Source organism: Coffea arabica, chromosome 2e (assembly GCF_036785885.1).
Source record: "Coffea arabica cultivar ET-39 chromosome 2e, Coffea Arabica ET-39 HiFi, whole genome shotgun sequence".
NCBI lineage: Eukaryota > Viridiplantae > Streptophyta > Magnoliopsida > Gentianales > Rubiaceae > Coffea > Coffea arabica.
This window is the reverse complement of record NC_092313.1, coordinates 3,102,085-3,126,148: the sequence shown is the minus strand read 5'-3', so window position 1 is coordinate 3,126,148 and position 24,064 is coordinate 3,102,085. Positions and strand designations below refer to the sequence as shown.

The 24,064-nt window shown below is 37.4% G+C and overlaps 4 protein-coding genes across 4 annotated transcripts; 2 read left to right on the top strand and 2 right to left on the bottom strand.

Annotated features, from left to right (window-relative positions):
- The first annotated feature begins 7,631 nt into the window (after positions 1-7,631).
- Positions 7,632-9,125, top strand: LOC113733425 (protein PSK SIMULATOR 1-like). Its single transcript, XM_027259794.1, has one exon. The coding sequence runs from the start codon at positions 7,632-7,634 to the stop codon at positions 9,123-9,125; it is 1,494 nt and encodes a 497-aa protein (XP_027115595.1).
- Positions 9,126-10,884: 1,759 nt separating this feature from the next.
- On the bottom strand, positions 10,885-11,377 carry LOC113733424 (zinc finger A20 and AN1 domain-containing stress-associated protein 10-like). Its single transcript, XM_072081519.1, has 2 exons — positions 11,292-11,377; positions 10,885-11,236 (listed from the first exon to the last, which is right to left on the bottom strand). The coding sequence occupies exons 1-2, from the start codon at positions 11,375-11,377 to the stop codon at positions 10,885-10,887; spliced, it is 438 nt and encodes a 145-aa protein (XP_071937620.1).
- Positions 11,378-13,220: 1,843 nt separating this feature from the next.
- On the top strand, positions 13,221-14,962 carry LOC113730143 (uncharacterized). The gene is made up of 2 exons (XM_027254640.2): positions 13,221-14,364; positions 14,603-14,962. Exons 1-2 carry the CDS (start codon positions 13,504-13,506, stop codon positions 14,708-14,710), a joined length of 969 nt encoding a protein of 322 aa, XP_027110441.1. The 5' UTR covers positions 13,221-13,503; the 3' UTR covers positions 14,711-14,962.
- Positions 14,897-17,748, bottom strand: LOC113730142 (probable aminotransferase ACS12). The gene is made up of 4 exons (XM_027254639.2): positions 16,913-17,748; positions 16,660-16,797; positions 16,237-16,397; positions 14,897-15,796 (listed from the first exon to the last, which is right to left on the bottom strand). The coding sequence occupies exons 1-4, from the start codon at positions 17,291-17,293 to the stop codon at positions 14,941-14,943; spliced, it is 1,536 nt and encodes a 511-aa protein (XP_027110440.1). The 5' UTR covers positions 17,294-17,748; the 3' UTR covers positions 14,897-14,940.
- Between the last annotated feature and the right edge of the window lie 6,316 nt (positions 17,749-24,064).

The window sequence follows — 24,064 nt, the reverse complement described above, 5'->3', positions numbered from 1 at the left end:
ATGAATATAGATGAGTTTATAAAAAGTTAAAATAAATGGGTAATTGGATTATTTAATTTATTTTTTAATTAATTAATTTATATTTATTTAATTAAATGAATATAAATGAGTTGATTCATTTTAGTCAATCCAAATTCGTTCAAATCATCTATTTTAAAACCTCTACTTGTGTCCACGACTTATTGTTCTCTATTCTGAGCTCCTTCTGGTGTCTGACCAATTGGGGTATATGGTTCGCGATTGGTTGGGACAAAGTAGTCGTACATTGAGCGGGCGATCATCCGTAAAGATTAAAAAAAATAATAAAAAAGAAAGTGCAATTTTACCTTCTTTGTGCACGGCTAGTTTTGACTAAGGGTAAAAAATAAAAAAATCTCCTGTGAAAAATCTAATATATAGAAAAGCTTTTCGTGATTTCAAAATGTATAACCTGACACCTTATGCTTTGAACTAAATTGTTATTATACTTTGAACTAAATTGTAAAGGTGACGAAATTTGTTAAACTTAACGGAAATGACTTATTGAAACCTAAAAAAAAATTTTATAGCTAATTTTTAACAAATATACTTGTTCTACTCCTTAATCCTTAATTCTCTCTATCTAAAGAATAAAACAAATGATTTTTTGAGCTGTCTTTTACTTAATTATATCATGGCATTTTGGTTATTTCATTCATTTCTGTTAAGTTTAACGGATTCCATCACCTTTACAATTTAGTTCAAAGCATAAGGTGTCATGTTGTACGTTTTGAAACCATTGTGCGCTTTTCTATACATTAGGTTTATCATGGAGGGTTTTTTTATTTTTTACCCTTTTACTAATCATCTATTGTAACACGTCCAATCTCGGGCGCTAGTTTCGTGCCATATGGAAAATAATTAGCTCGAACCGAATGCGATCATAGATGTTCATGGTTACAAAATTTGCATAGTTGTACAGGGATTCCATGAATAGTTTTCTTCTTTATTTGTTTTCCCCTTGGGTAAAAGAAACAGCTCCTGTTCTTACTACAAATCCACAGGGATAGTGTGCTTCGTTGAACATTTTGATTCCACCTTTTATATTGGAGTGTGGGGTATGGGGATACGAGTCGCATATATATATATATATATATATAGGTATGTATATAGGGGGTTGGGATGTGCACGTGCGTGTTACTGCATCATTCCGTCCTTAATGTACGTAGATCATGATTACACACGTGCATGCTGTTAATCAATGGGCTGGTTTTGTTTTTTTTTTTTTTTTTTTTGCAATTCTTTGTTTCCCTTGACTAAGCAAGTAGAAAGGGGCAGATTAATTAGTTAGTCATAAGTATATAGTAAGTATTTTGGTCAGTGGATCTGATCATCATCATGTTTGTAGCTTCTTAATGTCAGAGAGATGCTTCCAAAAGTTGTTCTGACTGAGGGTTGGGAGGGACCATCAAAACAGCAATTGACCATTCCTCCCTGGTTGGAATTGGGCCTTGACCCTTTAGTAAATGTCCAGTTAAAGTGGAGCACTAATCCTCCGCCGGACCACTTTCGTGAACAAGAGGCCCATAATTAAAATCTTACATTCTTCTCACGCGCGTTGTCCATTCCCCTTTCTCCCTCGAAATTACTCGTGCGCTGTTTGAAATTTCAATTGCGAGCAGTAATTTGCAATATATATATATATATATATATATATTTTTTTTTTGGTTTTGGGCCCCCTTTCCATGCTGTTCATTGAAAACACGACTTTTCCCCAGTGTAAAAGCATTAAAAGGAAAGTGGGATTCCAGCAATGTACACTACATATATAATTGTCTATAGTCTCAACGTCCCCCATCGATGGAGGGAAATGGAGTGGTGAAGCGAAATGAGTGCGATTTTGACATGAAAACAGAGCCTTACATTCCTTTCAAAGTCGTGCTCCGGATACCTAATTTTCCAGTCCAAATTGGATGAATTTCCATGATCAATCGTATTTATGTGCACTGTGAATGACAGGGCCATGGCAGTTAATTTCTTGTTCTCACTCAGTTGGCCATTCCAATTTGGCTTGGTGTACGGTCTTAATCATACCAAATTCGACTCATAATCGGATTTTATCCTTTGTCCTTATCGTTTGGTTTATTATTTTTCCCTTTCCATTTTGGTAATATCTGAGGGAGTAATTTCACTTTGCATCCTTCAACTATGCTCGAATTCTCACTTTAATCCCTAAACTTCAAAGTGAAATATTTTAATTTCTAAAATAATGAAGAGTTAATCTTATATATACTGATAGCGTATATATTATTACGATTGTACACTTAATAACTATGCAAAATCTAAATTATAATTTAAAAGTCAGATTAATTATTGACAGTGCATATAAAATTAATCGTCCTACTTTGGTCTTTTACAAGATAGTCTTTTATACCTTAGTTCATCCAAATTTTTCACATAAGTGAGACATATTTTATATTTTAAGAACTAAAATAAGATGCATTTTATTTAAGTGGAGCAGATTCTGTATTTTAGGAAGTGGAACGTCTCATTCTAAGATTTAGATATCAAGATGAGAATCTAGGCATAGTAAAAAGCTGCAAAGTGGAATTAAGCCTGTCTAGGTCTTCGTCATTGATTGGTAATTCCAAACTGGAGATGATGGCATTAGTCAAATGTGTTAGTGGTCCTTTCACTGTGGAATCATTTCTCTTGCCAAATGTTTAAACAGAGATATCACATTAACTTTCATTTCATCCATAATTTTCTTACCAAATCGGTAGTGGTGATGTCACATCACTTATTTCTCCATTCTCGCACAAACTTACTAAGCGATTAACGTTCCCCTTTGATTCCTCCCCATCCCTTAATATAAGAGGAGGTTAGCAGTTGCAGTGTTAAAAAAAAAAGACACTAAGCGATTAACGTCATTTACATTAGGTTAAAAGTTTCACCAAATTATACTAACCAGTCCCAGGGTTTGTTTTACTTTGTTAGACCTCCCTTAAAAGTTAAAAATCTTTGAAATGAAGACGACCTTCTCTTTCAGTTTCATTACATGTCACATATCCTATTTGTTAGATTTATGAGTAAAGGGTTATGTACTATATTGGTCCGAGAAATAGAGATAGAGCCTAACGGTTAATATGTAAGTAAGGGTCTTAGCCTAATGGTTTAAACTTTTGGATCAGAGTTGGGTTCCTGACTTACATATTGGACTCTTTGATGGACTTTTTCGAGGTATTTTCCCATATCAAATTGGTATCAGAACTTCAGATTGGAAGACTGGGCTACTCATGGGTAAGTGGATTCTTCTCGGAGTTGGACCGGTGAAAATTCTCTCCTTGATGATGGACCGAAGTGACAAGAAGTTTGGTTGGTGTTGGACCAGGTGTGCTATGGGTTTGACAGGGGGTCCGATTGGTGTTGGATGAAGGAGCCAAAGGTTGGCAGGGGTCCAAAATGCAGTTTGGATGTTGAAAAAAAGTGGATCCATATTTGAGAAAAGAGGTGACTTTAGGTGATAACGTGGACTTGCGTTGAGTATTAAAGTGAGATCGAAAAAGGGCGTAAATTTGGGTTTAATGTGAGGGGTTACTCATGAAGGGGAGATTTGTTAGATTCATGAGTAAAGAATTATGTCTCACATTGGTCCGAAAAATGGAGAAAGAGCGGTTAATACGTAAGTAAGGGTCCAGTACCTAATGACTTAAATTTTTGGGTCATAGTTGGGTTCCTAACTTATATATTGGACTCTTTGATGGGTTTTCTCTAGATGTTTCCCCTCATCACTATTTAATAAATTTAGTTAGTGTGACCTTGTTGCATTGCAATGGATTGCGTTCCAAAATATTTTAGTCATGATTCTTAAACTTTTTTTTTCCCCAATGAAACAGAACTCTGATAATTTTCGCTACTTCTGTTTGACTGGATTGAATGCTACGATTAGCTTTTAAGACACATCATTACATGCTCCAGCTCCACGGACAAGGCAGTCACGCCTATAGGTAAAATATGAATGATGGTAGAATGTGCACACATGTAAACTAAATGATACGCTGTAAAAAAAAGTAGGAGAATGAGAATGGTCTAATAGTTGAACTAGTGATTTCAAGATCATCTTTTCACTGTCTCCTCACAAAGAAAGAAAGAAAATTGGGTGATGCGTTACTTTGACCTCTCATTTGTATATAACTTAGATTCGAGTAAACGATCAGAAGAAAAGTAGCCGATACTTAATGGCGATTTAAAGACAGGAAACAAATGATTAAATGGGCAAAGGAGTCTTTAATTTGATTTGTGGTTACATGGATCCAATAACGGAATATTATGTTAGCGTGCAATCTTAGCATCCAAGAAACCTTGAGAGAAGCTCACCAAATGATATGCTTATGGTTGATGACAATATTCATTTGTCTTCCAATGCATAAATTTGATTATGAATATATAATAACTATATATGGGACCTCTCTCTTAACGTTTTATCCTTCTGTCTAATCTGCATCAGACGTGCATTGATATGTTTTGAGTGAACCACTGTGAACAATATCAACCGTTTGGATGAACGAGAAATTTCGCAGTTTTAACCAAATCAGTAGATTAATTAAACAGATCAAGGACGGTAATCAACCAATGGCCATTTGACAATTCAATTTCGAGCTGAGGTTCAAAAGATTAACTTAATAAGATAGGCAAGAAAGACAAATCCCTTGCTGCATCTCTTGTTTATACGTTCAAAGCAAGCAAACAACTAATACAAAGAAAAGATAACACGGCGAAGGAGGCTTCATTTCCAATCATTCTTTGTAAGAACTCCGCTTTGAAATTTGATGCAGACAGGGGCAATGTCGGCTCTCTTGATACTCCCCTACCATCGTCACTGCAAATCCCAATGGATTAACAAGCACACGAGCCTGTATAATTCGGATTTCGGGGTTTCTATTGATTAACTGATTAAGCCTACGTCCACCTGCCTTCGTGATTCTACTTAGCACTGCTATTTTTCTTCCTTTCTGAACATATGCACTCTCTTTTATTAGTAGGTAATTGTTACTGCTAATAAACATCCCTAAAAGCAGAAGGGCAAAGCATTTGAAGTGTGCCCAAGTGCTTTTCCAGTTTTGCACTTTTTTTTTCTCTTTTCTCACATTACCATCAGAGTGTGTGATAGATGGCTTATTGTATCTCTCTGATGAGAAAGAAGAGAGAGAGAGGGGTCTCCCACTCGCTTGTATCAAGAAAGAAATCTGGGTGCCCTTACATTTGCCGACAATGGGAACGCGGATCTTGCTTGATGCCCTCGAAACGGCAGGCAAAAAGCCACTAGTTAGTAGAAATTATATATAAACTTTCTTGTTGATGATTAGGTCCTCCCTCCTTGGCCTCCTACTCCTGTCCTCCGTTCATATATTCCACTATCACCAGTGTCTTTACTCTAATTGGAAACATCAATTCTCATACTCTCCTAAAACTACACTGCAGGGAGGGGGAACATGAACAAATTAACACCCACATAATTAATATATATGCCCAGAAAAGAAAAAGAATGCTTTATTAACCAGCTCCTAAGAGGAATTTGTGTTTTTGAAAGAAGCAATAAGGCACTCATGATAGAGAATGTAACACCAATTAACTAGTACTAGAAAGTAGAAACACTTGATTAATTTTAAACGCAATCAACTATATATATGAAGAAGTAAATGCAGTTGCATATGATCAAGAAGTAGAAGATTTCACAATGGGAGAAGCCCACTTGGATAGAATACCATGTGAACCTGTGTACGTAGTGAATCATGAGGGTTTACATATAATATGCACTGTCCGCATAAACTTCTTCATGTTCTGGTCTAAAATCTACGTGAATATAATAGATTTCCGTTGTCTTTGAATCCACCATTTACATAACACCAGTTGTTGTTGTTATATTAGATCAGATCGCATGCAAAATGGCCAGCTTTAATTAATTTGGTCAAACCACATACGCATGCTGCAAGCGAGAAGGCCGAGTCCTCCCGCATGAAATTGATCGTCCCCTCTTCCCCCTCGCCTGACTAGTTCAGGGTCAACAAGATCATTCATCACTTCCCACAACTATCAAAATGTCTGAGTCCTGTTACGTACAATTTGTGTAGCACTCTCCAGTCTCAGATTGCAAATCAATAATAATAATAATAAATAAATAAATAAAAAAGTCGCTGCAAGGAGGAGTAGTATACCATGATGACCAATGGGGGGGGCGTGCATGTTGTTTGTTTTACCTTTTATTGCTGACTGGAGCTCTATTCTATGAAGAAACAGTTTATCATTGCGGGCGCAAGTGCATAGGAAAATAATATACCTAGCTACTTAGGGTGAAATTTCATCCTTCGAAAAATTAAAAACGGAGAAGTGAACAGCAAAATGGTTACTTTTTTTTTTTTTTTTGTCGCTACGATAGATCATCCTGCACTAGGGGGGAGAGGGAGGAACTGAAGAGATCCAGGAGTAATTCGGAGGGGATTGAATCACCATCGGATCAAACGGATGCACTACGTACCAGTCTGAATTTTTAAGCAGAGCCACTTTAATGTGGCAAATTGGTGAGAGACAAGATTTGAACCCTGTCTCCCACCCCACCAAGCTTTAATGCATTGGTGGTGGCCATCAGCCATTAGGCTGGCGGTTAGCAAAATGGTACATGATAGACCATAGCACATTAATGATAAGCATTTGGGATAAGTTAATTTGACTGATTAAAAGAATCATGAAAAGACAATTTGACGAGTATTTTTCATGTGCTCTCTTTAATTTGTCAAACATTTTTTTTTTTTTTGCTAATTTTTCTTTTCTTATTCTGTTTGTAACTTAAATGCCTCATCTAATTATTCCATTCCATGCATTCTTTGCGGCTCCAAAATTGTTTGACCAAAGGATCGAAAGGTAAAAAATTAAGGCTAGAGCTCTGCGGGTATAATTCAAATATTCAATTCGACGGTTTTAGAGGAAAGGCATTAATTTATGTGCATCCTAAAGGAACCATGCATAGCACTGTTGCTATCGTTTTCATGTGTCAACTTAATTTGCAAATAGCATCATTAATTTATCGAGTAGATGAATTAGAGGACAACAAATCGATTAATGAAGATAGTTACTTCCCTTATGGAGTACTAATCACAATTGTTTCTGGATCTCACCTGCACAGTGAACAAGTGGCATCCAAAATCAGAGTCGACAAGTCATGCAATTGGCCAGATGATGCGTCACGCTCTCTTTTGCATGTGGGCATGAATGATACCCATTTTCTACTACAGTACTAGCATTTTACAAAATCACTTCCCCTCTGGTACTGGCAGTAGGAGAATTTAATTTGTTAATTAGGATTAATGTTTTAAGTATAAAGTATAATACTGCTACTGCAGCTGCTAACTTGTAAATTTGATATAGTTGAAATATTTGTGATGCTCCCTCATCAGTATCAAACGGACCTCAAACTGCATCTTGGAAACTCTTTCTTCCCAAATATTATCCTTATCTCTGCTGCGTCTCCATTCTTCAATTATTTCTTCCTTCTCTCCTCATCTCGTCACCTAGCATCTCTTTCATCTTTCCCAGCTGATCATTTATTGCTATCAAACCTACAGCCCATATTCGGTTATTAAGATTAATCACATCCCTTTCATCCAAAGGAATTAATGATGGCTCTTGAAACATGGTTGGTCAAGGTAAAGAAGACGATCTCGAGCAGTTTCGACACAGTTCGTAGCGCCACAGTACCAAAAGCTGCAGCAAAACCTGCACTAGTGATCAAGAAATCAAGCGTCGGGGTTTTAGCATTTGAGATCGCTGGCTTTATGGCGAAGCTTCTCCATCTATGGCAATCTCTATCAGACAAGAGCATCACTCGTCTTCGCAACGAATCAATATCTCTAGAAGGAGTTCGCAAGATCGTCTCCAATGACGAAGATTTTCTACTAGGCCTAGCATGCGCAGAGATAGTGGAAAATCTCAGGCTAGTTGCAAAGTCGGTTTCAAGATTGAGTAAGAAATGTGAGGACTCAAATCTCCGGTCCTTCGATCGATGCCTCCAGGAGTTCTCCAACACGGGGCGGGATCCTCATCACTGGGTTTTAAGCTGGAAGGAAATGGAAGCCAAGATCAAGAAAATGGATCACTTCGTTACCATCACGGCCACGCTTCATCGGGAGATGGACGAGCTTTTGGTGGTTGAGAACAGTTTGAGGAAATCTCAGTTACTGCAATCCAACAAGGAGCGCGACCTGGGCACGCTTACATTCAAAGAACAAAAGATCACTGAGCTGCAACAGAAGCTTCTCTGGCAAAGGCAAGAAGTCAAGTACCTGAAAGAAAGATCTTTATGGGGTCGGAGTTTCGACACGGCCACATTATTGCTAGCAAAGTCAATATTCACCATTCTCGCTAGAATAAAGCTTGTTTTTGGCATTGCTAATACCAGTCACGGACATCCAATTTCTCTACCTCGGAGTCTCTCAGCTTCCGCTACTGTCTACCCTTCTGAACATCCCAACACATGCAATTTTGTATCCGGGCCATTGATGAAAAACCCGAAATCGGAAGATGATCACCACCAAAAAGGTGCCACCACTAATCCGGACATTGATCACGGCTTCTTTGAGGTAAACTCCAAGCCAATGAAACCGCCTTCCAGTACACTAGGCGCGGCTGCTCTTTCCTTACACTACGCGAATTTGATCATTGTCATAGAGAAGATGATTAGGTCACCCCAGTTGGTGGGTATTGATGCCAGAGATGATTTATATTCCTTGCTGCCGATCAGTATTCGTTCGTCGTTGAGGGCAAGACTGAAAGGGGTAGGATTTTCGGCTAGCGATCCATTTCTCGCTGGAGAATGGAGGGACGCTTTGCATAAGATATTGGGTTGGCTGTCACCATTAGCACATAACATGATCAAGTGGCAAAGTGAAAGGAGCTTTGAACAGCAAAATTTGTCGCCCAAGACAAATGTTCTTCTGCTGCAAACGTTGTATTTCGCGAATCAAGAGAAGACCGAGGCGGCCATAACGGAGCTGCTAGTTGGGTTGAATTACATTTGGAGGTTTGAAAGGGAAATGAACGCTAAGGCCTTGTTTGAGTGCACCACCAACTTCAACGGTTTCTTGAACTCGCAGAATAAAATTTCTTCTGATTAGGTTGATTATTACTCGTCTATTTCCATCTTTTCCTTTTTTTTTCTCTGTATTTTTTGGTCTGATTTAGAAGCGTTCGATAGTATATCGAGGTTTTCCCCTTTTTTTTTTTTCTTTTTCGGTTTGCATTTTTCTACTATAATATTTTAACTCTTCCTCCTGGAGATCCAGACGGTTTGTTTTGCTTCAAACCCTGATCTTTGTGTATGTATGTAAAAAAAAAAAATCTTGATGTAAAAAGGATGAGATCGATGGAGTCAAATTGCAAAATATTTTTTGGGGAATTATTGGCCGGTGACTTTAAAAGTAAGATTAGGGTAGATAGTAATAATTGACAAAAAAAAAAAAAAGAAAAGCGATTTCCAAGGTCTTAATGAAAGAAAAGAGGAGATGCTACTGGTACTTTCCTTTTTTCAAAAAAAAAAAAATTCCTTTTTTTTTTTGTGTCTTAATTTTCTTTCATAGCAGTATAATGGCTTCACTTTATGAGCTGGTCAAGTCTCTCTCTCATTTTAGTGGCGGAAGCGACTAGATTCATAGTGTGATTAGGCCGAAGTGCGATGGAGCCATCATCATTCTCGACCACAGACTCTCTTTCCTTTCCCAAATTTTCTTCCACTTTGCCGGCCCTTCTTTCCATTTCCATTCCCATTCCCATTTCCATTTCCATTTCTGCCTTTGCAGCACTCAATCACTTCAATGCACTCCTCTCCTGTGTACTAATTGATTCGTGTCGTGGCTTTATTTGATTCGTATTTATTTGATTGTCCACGTGAAACTAATCCGACGCATCCCGTCTTTGAAATGACGGAAAGTAAGGAACTGATATGGTACTAGATTAATCATGCTGGTGAAAAAAAAGGAAAATTTAAAAAAAAAACCAAAGCTTTTGCAAGAATGGAATAACACCCTTTCGCCTTCACCGGACATAAAGCTAAAGAATCCTAGGACCATTACGTTAGGTTTGAAATTTGATGAATATTGGCTGGCATTTTTGTCCGTAAATATTACCTTTTTAACACTTCGCTTACTTCACATTGTAAAGTTTAAGCGCTCGGTTATCAAAAGGAACATCCATTCCAAAGAATAATATTATGTCAATTCTACGCCTTTAAAAAGTGAATAAGGAACAAGACCTCTTCTTCATGTTTCAACAATGCTAACTATAAATCAATCAATCAATAATGTAATAGGACCTCCCAGTCTCAGGAATAATTGGATTTTGGGCTGGGGTGGAGAATCGGGCCATTTGCTGGATCATGGATGCGCTATTAATTGGACACATTGGGTCTGAACTCTTTTAGTTTCGGACAAGGACGAAGGTGTGAATTGGTATTGCCCAGAAGGCCCAGCAGACTAGGGCAGCTCTCAGCATCAACAATTTTGATGTTCAACTGAATGGAACTACGTGTCATTAATACCTGCGAGATACTACTAGCTATTGATGAACCGGCCATATGAAATATGGTTGGTCTATAGACTACAGATGACTAAATATTGAAGTATAAGCATGTCTTATGGCTTTTGAATTTCAAGCAAAATCTTGGAGATAGCAAATCCTACATCTGTGATGATGATGGTTCAAATTTTCTGTATCTTCCAAAAAAAGAGGAAAATGAGAAATTCAAAAACGAATAATAATGGGATTCTGTACAACATTGCAAACAAACTTGTCAGACCTAGTGTGATACTCATATATTTTTTAAATGAAAACACCTATAGAAGGAAGGAAGGATTAATGGTCTTGGAGTCATTGATTCGATCAGAGTCTATTGAACAACTTGTCAGCTTTGCACAAAGGATTTTCCTTAGCTAAAGCAATGCGAGCTTGGGACTTATAGTCGAAGTTGCATGCATGCTCTTCCGGGTACCGATGGGCGCTGCAAAACATTCCTCGGCACCTGCAACCGAACCCCAGTAGTCCAACTCTTTTGTTACAGCCGTGGCATCGGTTATTCTTTGTTGAAACGTGGGTAGCAGTTTTGTTGTTGGCTTCAGCAAAACATGGGAATGGATTCGTGGAAGGAATGTCTACTTTTGAGGAGGCTTTCATCTTCTTAATCTTAACCTCCAACTTAACTTGTTCTAATTTTTCCAAATAATCTTTGTAGCACCTGGAGCAGAGGTTGTCAGTAGCCGGATTCCCATAACTTCGGCACGGTTTAGCACATGGAAAGCGGATCAGGCTGCTGCTGCTTGTAGCTGTTCGTAGAAGAACCACTCTCCATCTTCACTTTGTTGTCTCTAGAATCCATATTAACTGATCAATGATCCCCCTTCCCTCGTCGTCTCGTCTGTCTTCTTCGTATGACTGCAATTCTACGCTTCCCAGTTTGTAACCTACTTGCATGGAATCTGATGGGACATATATATATACACACAGACAGGGAAAGCAATACTATACCAAGCGGAGCAGAAAAGAGTTTGCGACTCCGTCTCCGAAACACAACTGGATTCGTACTAAGGGTAAATTGGAGGTTCTGAGCTACCTCCCCGGGTAGCAAAGTAGATGGGCTTGCCTGTTGAGCATTACTAATCCCAAGCTCAGCTCCACTGAAAAAAATTCACGTGCCAGCCTAAATTTGGGGCACACTGGTATCACAATCGTACGGCCCAAGGAAAATTTTTGCCCCAAACTCAAATTTTTGTGGCCCACAAAAGTGTCCAAAAATCAAAGTCTGAACCAGTACGAGCAACCTATCGAACTAAAGTTTTGGACGGAAAGTCAGCCAAATTTCCCCCAACAGGAATAGGGTCCCTTAATTGGTCAGTCATCGGTCAAACAAAGCCAATGAAACTACTACATTTTTTTTTTGTCAACAACGATACATTTGTATAACCTACTCTATCCTAATTTAAGGGGAGGGGGAGCCTAAGGAGACTGTGGTAGGGACCCAACTACTAGGGGGGAGGGGGAGCCTAAGGAGACTGTGATAGGGGACTAGTGGGTATACAGACCCAACTAGATCAAGGGAGTGTTCTGACAGAACCCTTAAATTTTTTTCGCTGCAGGTGAGATTTGAACCCTCACCTACAGCCTAAGAAGGGACTTAAGTCTCTCCCTGGTGGCCACTGAGCCATTGGCCCAGTGGTTAATGAAACTACTACATAAGTTTGTCACGAAATGACACAAGTCTCTGAAGATTCAGATTTTGCGCTGGACACAGTCACAAATTAGTTACTCTATCACCCATAAACAATAATATTTTAACAAATGGTCTCGTTATGGATATTATTTTTAAGAAAGTATTTAAATGTGTTTCTAAAATTTTTTTTTTTCCTTTCAACTCTGCCCCGCACAATAGTTTTCTTTTCTTATAGCATCTAATATTTTTAAAGATGAATTTATTGCAAATACTAATTCATTACATGATGTACAAATTTCGAGTTGCTTCTTCTTCTGAGCAGAAAGAAAGACTATTTTTGGGAGTGTTTTAAATATTTTACTATAGCAGTTTTTAAGGGTATTTTTGAAATATTTTAATGTAACAGTGTATATGAAAAACTTTTACTCTAGATTTTTTTTTTGAAATATTTGATATATTATATGGATAAAATGTTTTTTGAATTGTTTTTATTTATATATTACTATAGCATTATAATTGAAAAACTTATTTTTAAAAAATAAGCCAGTCCAAACGGAGCCATTACACCCATTGGAGTTGGGCGTTGCAAGTCTATGCAACATGCTTATTATTTTGAGACCTTTTAACTTTCTTTGAACTCGGACAGCATCCCTTTACGAAACACACCACAAAATCTAAAGCAATAAAAGATTGCATGACAGCGGTTAGGGATTCTTCATGCTCGTCCTCCTCCTCTTTTCTCTCCCCTTCCTTAAACTAACAGCCAAACACAAAGTTGCATTATAAATTGTAGTAGTAAACATTTTGTCAACCTTATTGTGAAGGCTGTAAACGTCATGTCCCTAATAAAATTAGTAGGAAGACTAGACATTATTATTCAATCAGCATCTTGACTTCCAATTTGAATATGGAATGGATATGTTGCTGCACATTTTCCGGTCAAATTGTGAAGGGGTTAGTTAAAAAAACACTGCGACGTGCTAAATTATCTAACGAAGAAGGCCATTTTCAATTTTCATATGCTTTAGCGCGAAGACTTGGACAAATCGGTGGGCAGTTTACCTCCCATAGATTCTTGAAGCTGCCAAAGACGGGGCCGCGACAAGCAAAATCCGCTTTTTACACACAATTTTTGTTTAATCAGACAACAGGTAAGCCTAATTTTTTGTACCACAAAATGGTGCGGTTGGCAGGTGGAGCTAGTTGCAGACCGTTCTAACCCACTAACCTTCCAGCATATGAACGAACACATTACATATATAACGCTGCGCGGGTTAACACTCGCTTAAAAAACCATGGATATGGAAGATAGACGAGAAACTGCCATGGAAAAAAATGAACCCTCCGATGCTACCACCAGGAAGAGAACAAAGCAAGCAATTTCTGTTCCATTTATTTGGGAAGAAATTCCAGGCACACCAAAGAGGGATTGGAAACCTACTGCTCCTGTTAAGAAGCCTGTCGCACCACCAGTCAAGTACATTGCTTCAGTACCCTTTCAATGGGAAGAAAAGCCCGGAAAACCGCTTCCCTGCTTCTCGCAGCAGCCATCAGGTTCACCACTTGCGCTACCACTACCAAACATTAGCAGCTTCCCTCTATCTCCCAGACATTTTCTGGACAGTGAAAATTGTTGGACTGGCATGAATGACCAAGATGGTGATCAGATCGAAATGCTCGAGTCGTATCCAGCATCATGTGAATCTGAAGCAGATGATTCTTTCTGTTCAGCGCCTTCTCTCTTGGCCAACCGCCTTGTACCGACGGTTGCTATTTCAAATGCTGTTCCTGTTCAACAAACCTCCTTTGCAGGTCTTAGCAGTGGGCAGCTTCAGAGACCTGCTTCACCAGCCTCTGAAACAGGAAGCAGTACCAGCAGCTATGAAACTGGAAATACAAACCTAGTAGGCGCTTCTTTTCTGGAATGGCTCTTCCCCTTATTAACCCCTCAATCTAATATCCTGGAAAAGGTTGGCAGCTCAGAAAAGGAAATTTCTCCTACCCAAACAACGAGGCAAAAAGAGGATATTGACTGTGAAAGGAACTACAGTGCTGCATTGAGAAAACCACACACACTGGGAGAGCTAATAATGATGAGCAGAAGAAGAAGTTACCAGAGGAAAGCCTTTCAAATGCAGACACAGAATCTCTCGAAGGTAACTTTCCACCATTCTACAAACATGCATTTCATATAGGTAGCCTCAGATCGTTTTCCTAGCGCAGTAACACAAATAACTTGCGCGAAACCTAACACATCTTCCCCAAATAAGGAAAGATTGATTACATAACTTCCATGCATGTCTTTCATCCGCCATAATGGTAACAACGTGAAAACTGCAACCATGATCGTTGTGTATAAGAAAATCTAGCTGCATGACCATAAATTGATGGCAGGACTTCATGAAGAAGAATGCAGTTGGATGCTGGATCCTTGGATCAAGCAACATTGTTGGCAGATTTCACAGGAGATGGACAAGGCAGCTACAACTAAAACTGTTGTAAAAGACGAGTCCAATAGACCTCTGAACAGTTGCATTAATCAGCAACTTCAAATCCTTCTATTAGATAAGCATATTAAAACTCCAAATTTAGCTGTATGATTTTCAAGTTAAAAAGGTGCTATCACTGTGTCGATCACCGGTAGTGGCCACCTCAAGTCCTGAATTGTGTGTGATCATTATTGTGTGGTTATTCCAACAATCCGTTCATTTAATACCACTCTCAGAAGTTTCTTAAGCTGGAGATTTACAAGTTTCAACAATATTACGTATCCTATCTACAACAACACCGACATCCGTATCATCTAGTGTAGTAAAACAGCATCTAAACCATCCAGGTTCAATACAATGGCAAGCCGAGCCAGGGGTTACATTGATCTTGGCTATATCTAAAAGCTTCTCCCACAGTTCAAGCTCCCCTTTCTCGTTGTATGGGCTGATTAATCTGCTCATATTTACCCAACAATAAAAACCAGCGCTGCTTTTTGTGCTTTCAATTCCTAATTGTTCAAGACCAAGCACAAACAAGTCATGCAATCTGCGAATTCTCTGTTTATTAGTCTGGAGGTATTCCTGCACGAACCCAGAATCTGATAGTAAAGAAACTAAAATCCTCTGGGTTGGAGCAGAAATTGAGGAAAATCTAGCTAGCTTTTTTGAAGAAGCCAAAACATATTCGTTGAACGAATACATAACGCCAACTCTGAAGCCTGGAAGAGAAAGGTCTTTTGAAACCCCATATACTATATGAACCCGATCCTTGTCAAAATCTTCTGAGTCAAGAATCTCTGCCATGCTTACAAACTCCTCATCACCATACACTGACCCAGCATATATTTCATCTGATATAATGTGAATATTCCTCTCTCTGGCAAAATCCAAGAGATTATATAGGATTTCCCTTGACAGCAGGTTTCCCACCGGGTTTGTAGGATTTGTAATGAGTATCCCACGAACTTTTTGACCTCGTTTTTTGGCCTGATTAAATGCCTGATCAAGAGCAGCAATGCTCGGCACAAAATTTTCTGAGCTACGACAGTGAACAGGTATGAGCTCCACACCTGTGCGGAACTTTATATCCCTATCAAAACTGCAAACTGGGAATCTAATTAGAAATCATGCCAAAGAGGAAAAAGACAATAGAGATAAACACAAGCCCTCAGAAATGCAAAGTTGATCTTTTTAACTGGAATGAAAATGTTTGAAAAAAATAACTGAAACATCAAAATGACTATCTTACAATCTGATCCATTACTGGATATATGTGCTTAACTATGTTTGAAGACCGAATTTACAGTTAATGACTCGGTGCTGACTTGTCTCACTACTAGCTGGTAAACAGCCTTCTCAAAGTGGATAGATCCTATCCCTTGGCAAGGATAGTGAGTGTTTTATTCAGGATTCGAAGTCAGAATTCCCCAATTCGCCTGCCCTTTTGTCAGACGCCAACTAATAGCATGATGAACATTGACACTTAATTCTAAAACCGTAAGAAGAAAAAAAAAAAAAAAAAAGTTGTTGCCGCATTACCCAGGGTAGTAGGGTGTTGGAACAAGGAATGCATTCCCTTGGTCAGCCAGACAAAAGGAGAGTATCTCAACTGCAGGAGTTGCACCGCATGTTAATACCAGTTGTGATGGATTAAAAGAGACAGTTCCTCCCATGACCTGAGTCATGAAACCTGCCATTACCTATAAAACAAGATTCCAATTCAGGCATAAGCAATTTTTCATCCAGACAACATACAACTCAAGAACCCAATTCCGTCAAAGGAACTGAGCTTCAAACATAAAATTGATTGTGTTTTCATTCAACTGCTACTTCAGAAGCTTTGAATAACCAAACCGAGACGCTTTATCCTTTGGCAAATGATACTAATAAAAGCCTAAACCATTAAATTTCTTCTACAAAAGTACAACCACTGTAGTAGCATGCATTTGGAGGATTAATTACCACTTTCAACTCCATCAATCCATCAGACGGCTGGTATGGGGCAATTCCACTAATACTTAAACCACCATCAACTCCTCCCAGCAACACCGCTTCATTCATATGCTTTGACAGCCATTCCTCAATCAAATCCAATGTCAACTTCAACAGGACATACACGAGACAGTTAATACCATATCTCACAACATCCTATCACTAGAAATTTGAAATACGTACACACACATGGAAGATGGGGAATGCGAGGTAATATTCTCACCCGATTTTCAGCTAATCCCAGCTGAATAATACCGCCCGGATTCTGCACCGGGTCATATGGATCCCCTCGAACCCTGTCCAGTCCAATGTAGTAGGGCGAAGTATTGGGCTTGGCAATGGAACCGGCCCTAGCTGACACGTGTACTCGGCCGATGGACCCCCGCGTGGATAAACTTAAGCGGGAAGACGAACGAGGCAAGTCGGCCAGGTTGGCGGATGACGTGGACGGTGAGCGAGGGCTGGAAGGAGGGGGAGGGGGTGGAGAACGGCGTCGTTTGAGGTAAAACTGGAGGAAATAGTAGAGTGCACATGGGATTAAGGAGCCTAGTATTAGGCCACCCCTGCCTTGTACTACCCCTTGCAGAGGCACCACCAGTCTCATAGCTCTCCCTGCCCTATGCAGTATTGGGCTGTGATGATGATGATGATGATGCTGATGATTTTCGCATTTCTGGGTGGTCTCGTCCTCGGGTTTCTCTGGGTCCGGATTGAGCTGACGGGTCTGGGTCACGTCAGCCTCCGGGCAGGTATTGGGTCGACCGGTTTAATTGTACTTGGTGGTTGTTGAAGATGATTCTGAAGGAGTTCGGGGTTTTTTATTTTTATCCTTCCAGTAGAAATTTGTGATTGGAAATTGGTGGTGCAAGTTATACCAACTGGGAAAAGCAGGTGGCTTTAGGCTTCGAGGAATTTGAGGGTTGAGGTGTTGGGTTGCTTCGGTTGGTGAAGGGTTGAAGCAAAGATTGGATTCCGTTGGTGGAATCTTTTGCCGGGTGTCACCGGATGGTTTTTTATTCACAAACTGCCCTCTTTTGATGCCCCATCCCAGTCTACTTCTGTGCTCAAAATATATGGATATTTTGTTCTTGTTTAGATTGCAATTTTCTATGATTTTTATAGAAAAATATTTTGTAATAATTTGATATGTGTGAAGTAAAAAAAATTTTGAAAAAATGTACCCATTTTTTGTTAAAAAATATCTTTCTATCCTTTCTTTTACTTGTATTGTGCAAGTGTTCTTCCTCTCCCAATTAAAAAATTTAAAATAAAAAGGTTGCACGTCTTTAAATTTAAGAACATGATAAACTACATAGTCATTGTCTTATTCAAACTTATCATTCAGGGATGTTGACTTTAAGGACTTGAAACTTGATTAAGTGCCACTTTATTAGCAGTTTTTTGGAGGAGAGAGTGGCTAGAGTTTAAGTGAAAAGTCTCAATTTTTAGTTTCGACCCATTTCATTTACTCGAAAAAAGGAAAAAAAAAAGTAAAACTTTCTTATTAAAAAAAAGGGATCATTTTGTTAGGAAAAAAATGTGTTACTCTCTTATTAGGAATAACATGTAAAAGATTTAGTAGAAAAATATATCAAATTATCATAACTATTGTACTTAAGGCTGCAAACGAACCGAACCGCTCGCGAGCCACTCGAGTCAAGCTCGACTCGAGCTCGATCAATATCGAGCTCGAACTCGAGTTCAAGATATTAAGTTCGTCAGGCTCGCGAGTTCGAGTATATATATATATATATAATTTTTATTATTTTAAGTATATATATATATTTAATTTTTTTATTTTAAGTATATATATTTCTTATTTTTTTATTTTAATAGTAAAATTACATATATATCCTTAATATTTTATTACTTATTAAGAAAAAAATATTATTTTATTTATTTTTTAAAAAATAAAATAATTATTTTTTTTTTTTTCGAGCTCGAGCTCGAACTTTAAATTGTCGGCTCGTTGAGTTCGGACTCGAGTTCGAGTTCACTAAAATTAAATCAAAACTCGGCTTGATTAGGCCAAAACTCGACTAGACTCGGTTCGTTTACAGCCCTAATTGTACTAATGAAAAAGAAGTACAGTCCTTTTTTTCTACTTTATTGTAAAAGAAAAGCTCGTCACTTTATTAGAAAAACTCTAATAGTATTGTGTAAAAAAAAAAACTAGTTCACAATAAAATGTACAATTTTATATATTTTCTGGAAAATATGCCTATTTATTAGGTAATAACATACTACTTCAACATAGGTTTGCATTTTTATGATGTGTCACATTATAAAAAATAGATAGCTATTGTATTTATAGAAAAAAAATGTATTATTGGAAAATGGAAGATGTAACACTTATTGTCCTATTGGCAAAAATTGAATCACTTGTTTGTATTTTTCAAGATGTTATTTTGCTTTCATCACAAACATATTTTTCAATTATTCATTTATCTTACATATATCATCATCTCAAAAAAAATTATTACAATGTTTTTTTCTCAAATAAATTTTCTAAATAATCTCCTATTCAAATATTTGAAGTGTTTGACTAGTTTTCTTTTAGTTCATTTTTACCAAATCTTACGAAACAAACCTGAGATAAATGCTATGACCTTGGGGGTTGACCCTAAATTTAGCTTTGCCTATCAAGTAGTTTAAGCGTAAGAACTCAAGTTTTTATTTTGGTGTCGACCATGTGCGTGTGACAAAACTAAATGTATTACCCAAAAAATATTAAGGTTTAATTTGAGAGTTGAGAGTTGGAGAGAAAACAATGGAAAATAAGAGAGTGAAAGAGAGAGAGAGAGAGAGAGGGGGGGGGGGATCAAATTGTTTTTGCACTTTTAGGTGGAAAGAAAAGAAAAGAAAGTGGAAGGTAATGGAATGATAGCAAAGAACTTTGCTCCTAAAAATGGGAAGAAATGGAAAGAAAGTTCCACTTAACCTTTGTAAACTTTTTTCTTTTCGAAACATCAACTTTACTCATAAAATGTTAAGAATAAATTTTATATACACTGACAGTGTATGTAATATTACCATTAAATAATTTAGATCTATGACACATACATAAAAAAATTGGAATTCAAATTTAAATTTTACATAATTGTTATTCATTCAATATTAGCCATATATACACTATCACTATAGGAAAGATTAATACAAATGTTAAACAATAAAATTATAATACTTAATGTGTCCAAAATTATTTTTTTTCTTTCCTAAACGTCTGCATAGGAGTGTCAACGAATCGAATCGAGTTCGAATAGTAAGCTGATCGACTTTGAGTTTAATGAAGTATCTAAAGCTCGAGATCGACGAATATCAATGTCGCATGCTCGAATTCGATTCGTAGGAGAATCATGAGACTCGAGCTCGTGCTTGAAATTGCTCGAATATGCATTTGAGTTCGAATTCGAACTCGATTAAATACTGTGCTCGTTTATAAAAACCTAAACTGAACCAAACAATATGCTATTTTTAGTAGGCAGAATTTGCTCTTTCATTCAGTCTTTTTATCTGCCATTTGCATTCGAAAATTCAAGCATTCCCACAGAAATCTACAAAATCAAAAATTTCAAAATCCAAATTCATCCATATGATTGAGAATACATATTATTGATTCCAAAATGAGAAAAGATGCTCCTTGACCATTGAGCTGTATTGGGTTTTCAACAAAAAAAAAAAAACATGGTTAAAAACAAAATGTGAAGATAATACTTACTACTAGTAAACTAGTCTATTGTGAACGGTGTACGAAGACTCTCTTTGGTGGTGGAATCAATGTGCATATATGTTGAATAGTGGAGGAAAAGAGAGATGAAGGCCTGAGGGAGGGGAGAGGAGGCAAACGAGTTATAGAACAAAAGAGTTCACTATCAACCAGCAAAGATCCTTGGTGGGAAAACTTTTCCTCTTTTCCTCCTGTTTCTACTTTAGCCACTAGCCACTCGGAATCTTTGTGCTTTTTCTCTAAGACAGAAGCGGTCATAGGAAGACAATCCAAGCTGCTGCACGCCTGCACCTGCTTCCAAGATCCAAGCTTCCGCTCGCTGGCTGCACCTGCTGCACAATCCCCTTCCAATCGAAATGAAATGGCTGGAGTTAGCAAACCAAATGGGTTTGATTTGGAATTGGAATTAGGGATTGAGGTGAGGAATGGGGATTAAGGAATAGGGATTGAGGTGAGGTGAAGCTGCGGGCAAGATTGAAGCGGCGGCACAATGGTCTCGATTCGTTGAAAGAAAGAAGCGGCGAACAAGATTGAAGTGAAGCCGCTTGACCTAATTAGAGTATTAGACTCTAATATGTGAATTTTTTTTTTTGAATTATCTGGAAAGACAAGAATACCCCTATTACATTTTAAATTTTAATAGGTAAAACATGTAATTAAGCTTACAACTATATATATCTAAGTAATTTTATAAATATAAATTTATATATATCTAAATATACCTTAAGCTCGAAAAGCTCGCGAGCTTATCGAGCATAATATTTTTAGGCTCGAATTCGATTCGTTGGAATATTCAAATAGTTCGAGATCGACTCAAGCTCAATTTGACAAAACTCGAGCCGATCATTTGAACGAGCTGCTCGATTCGTTGACACCCCTCTGCATCAACTAGATGAGGATAGGGGGACAATTGAATAGAGAGAACGGAATTGAGAGTAGCTCGTGATGTTTGTAATTGCAACATGAGCACTGCAAGAAAGTTGATCACAAAAGGACCAGAGTTGAGGAGGGATACTTGGACAGCATGTCTAGCTTCTCGTCATATTTAGCAAGAAAATGCCAAGGTTAGCTGTGCTTTCCTCCCATCTTGTATATCATGTCATAATTAATTTTGCATATAGTTTAAGAAAAGTAAAATGTGATCAAAACACATTAACTATCAAAGTAATTCTTTTCAATTATTACTTCTCAGTTAAACGTAAACGTTTTGTTATTTGAGTTTGAATTTTTCTAAGAAGACACAACTATCAAGAAACAAAGAAAGTTTATAGCATGATTTATTGGGAGAAAACATTCCATTAAATACTTTTCCTTAAAAATTGTATTAAGGGTACAACAGGAACGTTAAGATTTTATTTATTTTTATTTTAAATCATGTCAAATAATTTGGAACCAATCAAAACATAAAACAGGACATATTAAATAGACAGAGGAGTAACCCTAAACAGATTATTAATAGTAAGAAGCCGTTTGAACTCTTAACCTTCCGGCGCGGCCTAGTGGTAGAAAGCCGTTTCGGTTGAATCAACTTTAAACAGCCTCGCTTGGAAGTTGGGAGCGGTTGAAATTCGATTGCTCCTAGAAAGCAGTTCCGAGGTTGGAAGTTTCAAATGCAAATTGCAAACTGGATGGTCTGCTCGTGTTAGTCCCAGGCTATTTAGTCCCCACATGTTTAAATTGAGAAGGGATCCCTATTTGATTTCACCTTGGAGTTTTCTCTTTAGTAAAAAGTAAAACTACAATTTTATTTGCAGGTAATAGCAAGATCATGATTGATCTTATGGAAAATGAAACAACCCTGTGAATATTTTGAAATTTGAGAAAACCGTCCGATCAGGAAAGAAAGAGACTGACAGGGAAAGCAACTCAACCAGGGAAATGCAATATAGCCTATGGGAACTCGACAAGAACCAACCGATTCCCATTTGGCATTTGTCCTTCGGGTATGCTTTTTAGTTTCGCTAACCTTCTTGTGAATTTGGCCGCCTAATAGCAATCTCGACAGGAATATGGGTGAAGGAAGGAGGTATCTGGGTTATCGCCTCATCGGTCTTTGCGTTGAATCTTTTGCTGAAATTTGTTGTGCTGGAAGAAGTAGAACAGAAAAGGCCAATTGATCCTGTTACAGTTTGTTATTCCTGGAATTGTTACGCATGATAATGATGACTAGAACAAAGATCATTCCTGAATGCATATTAACTCTTGAGTTTTTACTTAGAGCTAGATGCCAGGGCAGAAAGCGTCTAATTAGCTGCTTTTGTTGCGTTTGCCGGCTTCGTAGTTTCTCTGGAAACGTCTAATTGCATTTGTCAAGTATGTTTTATTTTTGGGTTGATTTCAAATACCTCCATTGAGGTTTCCCTTAATCACACGTAGCATTTCCTAATTTTCGGAAATCACACTTACCGCCCCTGGCAAGACAATAATGTGACCCAATTAGAACAGGTAGAATGACAATACTACCTCCAATATTTTCATACTTCTTGAGCAGAAAAGGACAAGGAAAAGGAAAAAAAATCATTAAAACTAGATTATGTAAAAATAAAAAATGCCATAAAAAATAGCGCATACTTTCGGCACTGTTTATGTGCATATATAATCGAGAGGGGGGTTTTGAGAGATACTTAGACAACCTAGCTATAGAAAAACTATCTCTATTTTTTTTGTACTCCAATTTTCTCTTGTTATATGGTTTAATCTGGAAGAAGTGAGGGAAAATAGGCCAAATCATTCATCTGATGAAGGAAAATATTGGGGTGTGGTTGAAGTCGTGAAAAAAAATTCATATAAAATGTATCTATAATGGTGTTCAATTATCGGAAACAGAATTTTTGAAAAATTGATTAACATATAATATTCAAATACAAATCCTATTTACTTTCTGTTTGAAACCTTGTCATAAATGTCCTCTCCCAAAGATTTAATGAAAGAAAAACAAAAGATGATTTTTGTTTTTTAATAGTTTGAGGAATGAAAGCTGAACTTTCTCCTAGAAAAACAATATTTTTTTTTTGGAACTTGTTGTTAAGGAGTTGAAAACAAAAATTATAAAACTCAAAAGGGCATACATTCTAGCTCTAAAAGTTTTATAGGGAAAAACAAAATTACTATCGATTTTTCTCCCTAAAAACAATCTTCTTTTTTATTTTTATGTTATAACTCTATCAATTGAGTAATACTACTCTTGATGATTTCATCTTGTCAAATTATATGGACAAGTAACTGTTGTAAGCAACGGTCATCTGATGAGAAAAAAAATTATAGGATTCAATAGTTATTGCACTCTTACCCCTCAGCTTTTAAGTTAATAGTGCAATTGTATTTGTTTTTATTTTCATCTTCTAAATTTCAAAAATCAACTTGTAAAAGGGTAAAAGTGAGGGAATATCTATATAGTTTCTCTCCTACAATGCATTTTTTTAATTTTATTTTGGTTACATAAGAGGGTTGACAATTTAATGTTACAAAGGTTGTCATTCTAAGGGTGCTAATTGAGATTTCTGAAAACTGAGAAGTGCTAGGTGTGATTAGGTGAAACCTTAGGAGAGGTTTTTGAAATTAACACTTTTATTTATATATTTAGTACTTATATTTGGTCATGCGTCCATCAACAATCTATCCAATAATTTTATAAAAAGACAACAAAAC

Excerpts from the sequence above, each read along its gene's own strand:
- LOC113733425 (XM_027259794.1), top strand. The coding sequence starts at position 7,632 with ATGGCTCTTGAAACATGGTTGGTCAAGGTAAAGAAGACGATCTCGAGC.
- LOC113733424 (XM_072081519.1), bottom strand. The coding sequence starts at position 11,377 with ATGGATTCTAGAGACAACAAAGTGAAGATGGAGAGTGGTTCTTCTACG. Across the intron at positions 11,237-11,291 it reads CAGCCTGATCCGCTTTCCAT|GTGCTACAAAGATTATTTGG; the intron begins GTGCTAAACCGT and ends CCTCTGCTCCAG.
- LOC113730143 (XM_027254640.2), top strand. The coding sequence starts at position 13,504 with ATGGATATGGAAGATAGACGAGAAACTGCCATGGAAAAAAATGAACCC. Across the intron at positions 14,365-14,602 it reads AGACACAGAATCTCTCGAAG|GACTTCATGAAGAAGAATGC; the intron begins GTAACTTTCCAC and ends AATTGATGGCAG.
- LOC113730142 (XM_027254639.2), bottom strand. The coding sequence starts at position 17,293 with ATGAGACTGGTGGTGCCTCTGCAAGGGGTAGTACAAGGCAGGGGTGGC. Across the intron at positions 16,398-16,659 it reads GATTGATGGAGTTGAAAGTG|GTAATGGCAGGTTTCATGAC; the intron begins GTAATTAATCCT and ends CTTGTTTTATAG. Across the intron at positions 15,797-16,236 it reads CCAACACCCTACTACCCTGG|TTTTGATAGGGATATAAAGT; the intron begins GTAATGCGGCAA and ends CCCAGTTTGCAG.